The sequence below is a fragment of the Rhinopithecus bieti genome, unplaced genomic scaffold (assembly GCF_001698545.2).
Source record: "Rhinopithecus bieti isolate Rb0 unplaced genomic scaffold, ASM169854v2 scaffold_11161, whole genome shotgun sequence".
NCBI lineage: Eukaryota > Metazoa > Chordata > Mammalia > Primates > Cercopithecidae > Rhinopithecus > Rhinopithecus bieti.
The window spans coordinates 2848748-2858068 of NW_016806937.1; the positions used below are offsets into that span (position 1 = coordinate 2848748).

The window sequence follows — 9321 nt, forward strand, 5'->3', positions numbered from 1 at the left end:
CCGGCCAGGCGCGGTGGCTCAAGCCTGTAATCCCAGCACTTTGGGAGGCTGAGACGGGCGGATCACGAGGTCAGGAGATCGAGACCATCCTGGCGAACACGGTGAAACCCCGTCTCTACTAAAAAATACAAAAAACTAGCCGGACGAGGTGGCGGGCGCCTGTGGTCCTAGCTACTTGGGAGGCGGAGGCAGGAGAATGTCGTAAACCTGGGAGGCGGAGCTTGCAGTGAGCTGAGATCCAGCCACTACACTCCAGCCTGGGCGACAGAGCAAGACCCCTTCTCCAAAAAAAAAAAAAAAAAAAATTATCCGGGCATGGTGGCAGGTGCCTGTAGTCCCAGCTACTCGGGAGGCTGAGGCAGGAGAATGGGGTGAACCTGGGAGGCAGGGCTTGCAGTGAGCCGAGATGGCACCACTGCACTCCAGCCTAGGTGACAGAGCGAGACTCTGTCTCAAAAAAATATATATATATATATACACATATATATATACACACACATATATATATACATATATATATATACACACACACACACACATATATATATATATAAAACTTAGCCAAGGATGGTGGTGAGCACCTGTAATCCTAGCTACTCGGGAGGCTGAGGCAGAAGAATTGCTTAAATCCAGGAGGCAGAGGTCGCAGCGAGCTGAGATTGTGCCACTGCACTCCAGCCTGGGCAACAGAGTGAGACTCCATCCCAAAAATATAAATAAATGAGAAAAGAAAAGAAAACTATTATATTTGACAGGCTGGCCACCTTGAACAACTTACAAATAAAAAAAAAAAAAAAAAAAAAAGGCATAAGCTCTACAGAGAAGAAATCTCAACATTAAGGGAGAAAGGAGGAAGTACAAACCTCTTTCCAACATTGATACTTTCAGATTTGACGCTTTTAAAAGAACACCTAAGGACAGACCCTACAAGATATAACTAACGATAGGGACTGAAAAATAAGTTATCCAACAACCCCCTCTATAAATACTTAAGTAGGGTCACTAAAACTACTGCTTCATTTAAACCTGTTAACTATGTATTTGGCTTACTATTAACTTTGTATTTCACAAAAGAAGTAATCCTTTAAATGAAAGCTGAATCAAAGTGTTTACCATGTGGCAATTTCTCGATTGTCATCCTCTGGTGGTGCTTTCAGAATATCAGTGGCAACAGTATGACAGGGATAGTCAGCAAAACAGAAAATCTCTGGATTTATAAGGGAATGTTGAATGAAGGAGAGCTGCAATGAAAGAAAATGCTTACCACCATAAATGATTGTGAATGCTATAAAATCTGAAATGTTTTCATTAGGCTATTGTCAATCTTAAGGTTATTAGCATGGCAATTTCCCTTTTAAAATCTTAATTATGGCCAGCGTGGTGGCCCACGCCTGTAATCCCAGCACTTTGGGAGGCCGAGGCGGGCGGATCACGAGGTCAGGAGATCGAGACCATCCTGGCTAACACAGTAAAACCCTGTCTCTACTAAAAATACAAAAAAAAAAAAAATTAGCCAGGCATGGTGGCAGCACCTGTAGTCCCAGCTACTCGGGAGGCTGAGGCAGGAGAATGGCGTAAACCCGGGAGGCGGAGCTTGCAGTGAGCTTGTAGTGAGATTGCACCACTGCACTCCAGCCTGGGCAACAGAGTGAGACTCCGTCTCAAAAAAAAAACAAAACAAAACAAAAAAAATTCTTAATTATTTGCCCTTTGAAAACCACACATAATTCAGACACATGAAAGGTGCACAATGAAACCCTGGGTGGATTCTCAATCATAACTGTTAAAAGACTTTTTTGAGCCAATTAGGGAAACTTAATGTTGCCTTGGAAACGAACATCATTAAACTATTGGGAAAACACCTTGACAGTTACACCTTAAAGGAGTCTGACTAGTACTAAAACTATGATAATATTCCTTCAATACTTATGACAGTCCTTGCTTTTCTGTGCTATGTATAACAAATTCTACTTTACAAGAATATTTCAATGGATAGATGGCACTACATATAGAATAAGTCATATTTTATTCCCCCTTCTACAGCTAAATACCACTCACTCACCTGGCCTTCAGCGTGTTTCCAAGGTCTATATATCAGGTCTACTGGGAACACTTCCATACCCAAACCCCTCTGAATGCCATAAACCACATTATGAAGTCCTTTACTGTCACGAATTTGAAATCCAGGATGGTCCAGTTCATAAGTTACTTCCTTGAAATTCAAACTCGGATTCTAAAAAAGACCAAAGCAGTTTAAAATGTAATGAATGTGTGTATATTTTGATACATTGTCCAAAAGGCCATATTACATCTGAAATTCATTTTAGATGTTCTACTTACAAAATTTTAAATGTGAATTTTAAGAAACTCATTCTTTTTTTTTTTCTTTTTTGAAACAGAGTCTCACTCTGTCACTTAGGTTGGACTGCAGTGGCATGATCTCAGCTCATTGCAACCTCTGCCTCCTGGGTTCGAGAGATTCTCGTGCCTCAGCCTCCGACGTAGCTGGGATTACAGAAGTACACCAACATGCCCAGGTAATTTTTTTTTAATTTTAGTAGAGACAAGTTTCCGCCATGCTGGCCAGGATGGTATCAAACTCCTGGCCTCATGTGATCCATCTGCCTTGGCCTCCAAAGTGCTGGGATTACAGGAGTGAGCCACCACACCTGGCTTATTACATACACTACCTCTTAATATCTAAAAGTTCCATTGTAGGGTCACGTGCAGTGGCTTATGCCTATAATCACAGCACTTTGGAAGGAGGGTGGATTGCCTGAGGTCAGGAGTTTGAGACCAGCCTGGCCAACATGATGAAACCCTGTCTCTACTAAAAATACAAAAAAAAAAAAAAAAAAAAAAAAAAAAAGCCAAGCATGGTGGCACATGCCTGTAGACCCAGCTACTTGGGAGGCTGAGGCAAGAGAAATGCGTGAACCCAGGAGGCAGAGGATGCAGTGAGCCATGATCATGCCACTGCACTTCAGCTTGGGCAACAGAGTGAGACTCCATCTAAAAAAGAAAACAAAAACAAAAGTTCCATTCTAGGCCAGGCACAATGGCTCACGCTTGTAATCCCAACCTTTTGCTCCCAAAGGTGGGAGGATCACTAACTAGAGCCCAGGAGTTAAAAGTCCAATATGGGCAACATAGCAAAAGCAAAAATAAATACAGTTCAATTCCTTTATGTCTTATTTAAGCCCTTCAAGATTTCAATAGAGGTACTTTATTTTTCATTCAGTTTACAACCAAAGTAGAAGTGGCAAGATAAGTATGATTTTCGTTATTCTTCTTTACCGTAGACAAGAGTAACTTAGCAGTAGCACCCCAAGTTACAAGGTCACAACCCTAATGAAAAAATTTAAATTTGATTACGTACTGTCTCCAGTACACAATTCACTTGGACACTTTATTACTTTTTGAGTTAACAAAGGTGGAAAATTCTTAAAATTTGCTTTCTTTGGACTATATCATCCAAATACCACAAATCAAAAACCATCATCACATATACTCACCAGTTCTTTAAGAACATCAATCAAGACTTCTACATTCCACGTGTGTGCCTGTGCTCCATCACTTTTATCTTTCCCATCACTCCAGATCCCACTGCCCGGAGCAGAAATACTCTGTAGAAGTAAAACTTGAATTAAACAAACCCAACTACTCCATGTGTTCACTTCTGGTCGACAGAGCAATCAATCATATTGTAATTTAATAAAAAAAATAAAGAGGACAGGACATTAACTCACTTGGTAAAATAGCTGAATTCAACACACCTGTAATGGAATGCCATCTGTTAATCCTGAATGAGTTCGAGCCATCATTCCCAAAACCCTTGCAACCTGGGCAGCTGTGACCTCCCGAACACCAAACTGCATGATTATATTGCGACATTCTTCAATACTGAAACAGAAATGTAACTTCAGAAAAATGCTACCAGCCTCAACATCAAGATTGAGAAATTTTGGCATTAAATGAACCTTGTTTGAAATCCTTAGTTTTACTATAAAACAGGCAGAGCTGTAAGTGTCATTTCTTGTTATATTTATACAGCTAGGAATGTAAAAACCATCTACTTCGGTAAGAAAATGGCAAAAGTCATTATTCTAAGTAACCAGGGAATGGAAAACCAAATATTGTATGTTCTCACTTGTTAGATGGGAGATAAGCTATGAGGACGCAAAGGCGTAAGAATGATACAATGCAGCGGACTTCTGAATCCCCAGTCATGGACCGTTATCAGTCTGTGGCCTGTTAGAAACCATCCACACGGCCGGGCACAGTGGCTCAAGCCCGTAATCCCAGCACTTTGGGAGGCCGAGACGGGCGGATCAGAAGGTCAGGAGATCGAGACCACCCTGGCTAATACGGTGAAACCCCGTCTCTACTAAAGAATACAAAAAACTAGCCGGGCGAGGTGGCGGGAGCCTGTAGTCCCAGCTACTCGGGAGGCTGAGGCGGGAGAATGGCAAAACCCGGGGAGGCGAGGTGTGCAGTGGCCGGAACCCCGCCCCCCCCCCCCCGGCCGGGGCGACAGACCCAGCCTCCGTCTAAAAAAAAAAAAAAAAAAAAGAAAAATGCAGCAATGCCTATTGTCTGTTAGCAGCATCATCTATTGAAAACCACATGTTTTGAAGAGAAAATTAAGATATTAGATGTGTGAGTTGTAATAAGTCTGTACTATGGCAGAGAGAGAAAGTGTCCTGATTCCTAGCCCAAGCAAATGTCCATATGAATAGTCTTTCTGTCCATAAAAAATTGAGTCTTGTTGAGCACTATGTACTAGGCAGTACTTTAAATATTTTCTCCTACATAAATGTATATAATTTTTTACAGTTTTTCATTCTAACTACATAAAAATACCATTTAATAAAAAGTTTTCTCCAAAAATGTATTAATATTTAATGGAAAGTTATTTAATAAAGCTGTGGCAAATGGAAAGGACATGATCTAGCGGTCCTCTGAGGTGATAATGGTAAGCATATGAGAGTTGCCTCTATTCAAATTTCTGTATTATACTCATTAATAAATACTAGTATGATTTTTAAAAATCAGGTGAGAATAACAAGATATCCAATAAGTCTTTGTTATGGTTATCATTTCCTTCACTCACCTCAAAAATGTGTGTGTGTGTGTGTGTGTGTGTGTGTGTGTGTGTATGTGGGTTTGAGTACCTCCTCTCGTATCTGAAAAGGTCTCTAAAATGTCTCTCTTTTTTTAATGGCAGAATACCAATTTCACGCTGAATGCATGAGAGCCCTCATTCCATGGGAGCACATATCTATTAATCTTTCTTTTTTCCCCTGTCTTTCATTTTAAACAGTAGGTTTATTCTACATTAGATTTTCTTTCCAAAGCTTTACAAATTTATTCTTTAATTATATATAAGTGTTGATTATGCTTACAATTATACTTGATATTATATTTCTCTATCTGGCTTAGAAAGACTGCTAATGAAGCAACTTTGTAGTAAAACAGAAAAAGTACAAATGGAAAGCAAAATTGTTTTCTGAACTCATTTGCAAGTAATGGTGCTGAGAATGCATATTTTTGCATCTCCTTCTAGTGATTTTTTAAGGCCCTCAATAATCATATATGTTTTATATTTAGATGGTAGCCTGGGAAGACTGGAGTGATGATATACTACAATAACGGTCTCATTGTTACCTTACCTTTTCTGCCCTTTCTTTCTATTTTATACTGGAGAGCTCCATCAGCATTTCTGCAATTCTGTTCAGCTGAGAACTGAATTGTAGAGTGACTGTGTAACAGGACAGTTGGCACTTTAGTCCTAATGAAAAAAGTGGAATGTGACCCTGTCTTTTTTATCCCTTAAGAGTCAGTGTGCAATATCCACACAGTAGTAGTCAGTCATTTTCCCTAAGAGGAAAGGTGAACATAAATTTGTTCTGAGGTCCTAGTTATTGAAATAGAAAAATCTAATTTGTGAGGTGGAATGCAGAGCAAAATTATTCAGGCTAGACTGAGGGAAAATGAAGAGAGAAGGTGATCTCTTTATTCCAAATTTGGAGCTTCTAAACTCTTTTTAGTCTACAGATATTGAGGTGTTTTTTTTGTTTGTTTGTTTTTTTGTTTTTTTGAGACGGAGCCTGTTGCCCAGGCTGGAGTGAGTGGCACGATCTCGGCTCACTGCAAGCTCCGCCTCCCGGGTTCCCGCCATTCTCCTGCCTCAGCCTCCCGAGTAGCTGGGACCACAGGCGCCGCCACCACACCCGGCTAATATTTTTTGTATTTTTAGTAGAGACGGGGTTTCGCAGTGTTAGCCAGGATGGTCTGGATCTCCTGACCTCGTGATCCGCCCATCTCGGCCTCCCAAAGTGAAGAATTCTTAAATATATTCACTTTGCCATGATTTTTATTTATTTATTCATTTAATTTTTTTTATTTATTTGTTTTTGAGATGGAGTCTTGCTGTGTCGCCCAGGCTGGAGTGAGTGGCGCCATCTCGGCTCACTGCAAGCTCCGCCTCCCAGTTCCCGCCATTCTCCTGCCTCAGCCTCCCGAGTAGCTGGGACCACAGGCGCCGCCACCACGCCAGTCTATTTGTTTTTAATACCTTGATTCATTTCTTTGCCCCCTTCTGGATTAGGGAGTTAAACCACATGACGCACTCAGAAAGAAAAATGACTCTAGGAAGACAACCAGGCAACTATTGGAACCAAAAATGTCTGCTACCTGTGTCTCTCTCCCAATTGAAAACATCTGTCGTTTCAATCTTATTTTTTGAGGTTCTGAGACACAGAGGTAGGCCCACTGTAGGCAGCAGAACAAATGTTTCCTGCAGCCCATTTTTGTGAATAAAGTTTTATTGGAACCCATCTACTATCTGCACCCAGTGGTTTATGTACCGGCAATTGGCTGCTTTCATGCTACACTGGCTGAGATGAACAGCTGTGACAGAGACTATTAAGACATACAAAGCTGAAACAGTGACTATTCAGTCTTTAACTGAAGAAGTTTTTCAAACTCTGTTAGTTCATTGATTATTACATTTGAACGTAATTCACATAAATTCCATTATATACACAAATTTGTTTTAAAGAACAAAATATATAAGGTACTTTATAAAGTCAAAAAATCCTTTGAATTTTAAATGCAGAAATCCTGGAGAGAGGTATTTCATCTGTAGAATTTATTGAAGAAGACAGAATAATATAAACATTCTGTAAACTGTGCAAAACAAGAAACACATCATTTTATGGTTAGGGCTCTTCCATTAGCAGCAGTTTTATAAGCGTGCTTCATTAGGTGATGGTTGCATATGTTACAACACAAATAAATGTAATTATTCCAAATTCAGCAGTAACCTGATTACACTAGGATCCAACACAAAGTTGTTTAAGTTAGAACTCAGCAACTAAATTCAGAAATAGCTGTCATTTCACTTAAAAACCATATAATTAATGCAAACTTGATCAATCATCTATAATTTATAAATTAAACTCATGCATTAACATTGTACTCATAGTAAAACATCTATGAGTGGTGGAAAATCATAAAATAACAGAATACTTGAACGAGGTCTTACAACAGCTAAAACAATAAACAACCAAAANAGAGGGGAGAAAAGAGAGAAGAGAGAAAAGAGAAGAGAAAAAAATGCTTTTGTGATATGTCTGTGGTCATCCAAGAAGACGATCCACTGTAGGCTACAAAGACTCCCTTACCTCTGCGCAGCGTCTTCAGAAAAGCGTCTATCTGTTCTTGTCCAACTCCAAAGGCTCCCTTCTGCCCAAAGAGGAGATGGGAGAGGAGGAGGTGTAGGACCTCTATTGCTATATCTTGGAAGCCACCTTCTTGATTTCCACTGACGTCTGCGTCAATGTAAGAACGCAGAAGATCTGGAAGCTTCTGTTTGATAAACTGGGCAGCTAGAAGTCAGGTAAACCAAAACCACAAGTTATTTTGTACCACAATGGGTTAAAAGTCACATACCATCAAAATGCACATAATCACCCTTCTCATTCACCAGCTCACCCATCTCTCTAATGCTTTCTCTAGCTGACAAGTATAAAGAAAGTAATGGCCAGGAACCGGCTGTGGTGAGGGGGAAATGGTAGAGTTGTTGACAGGCATAGTTCTGTTTGGCAAGATAACATTCTAGAGCTCTGTTACACAACCTAAATATAATTATCATTATGGAACTTTACACTTAAAATGATTACAGCCGGGCGCGGTGGCTCAAGCCTGTAATCCCAGCACTTTGGGAGGCCGAGACGGGCGGATCACGAGGTCAGGAGATCGAGACCATCCTGGCGAACACGGTGAAACCCCGTCTCTACTAAAAAATACAAAAAACTAGCCGGGCGAGGTGGCGGGCGCCTGTAGTCCCAGCTACTCGGGAGGCTGAGGCAGGAGAATGGCGTGAACCCGGGAGGCGGAGCTTGCAGTGAGTTGAGATCCGGCCACTGCACTCCAGCCTGGGTGACAGAGCGAGACTCAGTCTCAAAATAAATAAATAAATAAATAAATAAGCAAGCTTACAAATCTAATGTTGACTACCACCTAAGAAAAGGACACACCACCACCAAAAAAAGTAAAGACAATTATTTGATCAATAACAGAAACGTGTTCCGGGAGGGTATAGTTAGAAAAAAACTGAAGATACGTTATGAACTAGATCCCGTTGGGGAACAATTCAAGCCACGCTCTCTCCCTGTAGCCCTGTGTACTTCAACAATGATGAAAGTACTTGTAACCATTCTTTCTTCACACATTCGCAGAGAGGAATGATAGGACAGAGTTCCAAGAGAAACCTGATCTAGACACTGGGCTGGACTAAGATTCTACCTCGAAAATTTGAAACTAGAACTCAGAGAAACTAGATACTTTCGCTGAAAAAGTATAAGATTCGGCCAGGTGCAGTAGCTCAAGTCTGCAATCTCAGCACTTTGAGAGACCGAGGCGGATGGATCACTTGACGTCAGGAGTTTGAGACCAGCCTGGCCAACATGGTAAAACCCCATGTCTAATAAAAATATAAAACTAGGCCAGGCGGGGTGGCTCACGCCTATAATCCCAGCACTTTGGGAAGCCGAGGCGGGCAGATCACAAGATCAGGAGATCGTGAGCATCCTGGCTAACACGGTGAAACCCCGTGTCTACTAAAAATACAAAAAAAATTAGCCAGGCATGGTGGTGGACGCCTGTAGTCCCAGCTACTCAGAAGGGTGAGGCAGGAGAATGGTGTGAACCCGGGAGACGGAGCTTGCAATGAGCTGAGATTGCGCCACTGCACTCCAGCCTGGGCAACAGAGCAAGACACCGTCTCAATAAAAAAAAAAAGAAATTTATATATAT

General features: G+C 41.1%; 1 protein-coding gene across 6 annotated transcripts in view; it reads right to left on the reverse strand.

Moving 5' to 3' along the window:
* The window catches only part of CNOT1 (CCR4-NOT transcription complex subunit 1), an 81148-nt gene that overhangs the window by 65103 nt on the left and 6724 nt on the right, over positions 1-9321 (reverse strand). For all 6 annotated transcript variants that reach the window (XM_017878946.1, XM_017878943.1, XM_017878947.1 and 3 more), the window contains exons 2-5: positions 3777-3903; positions 3516-3626; positions 2063-2233; positions 1114-1241 (exon numbers count right to left, since the gene is read on the reverse strand). In XM_017878946.1, the coding sequence (XP_017734435.1) occupies positions 1114-1241; positions 2063-2233; positions 3516-3626; positions 3777-3903 (537 nt within the window). The remainder of the gene's footprint in view (positions 1-1113; positions 1242-2062; positions 2234-3515; positions 3627-3776; positions 3904-9321) is intronic.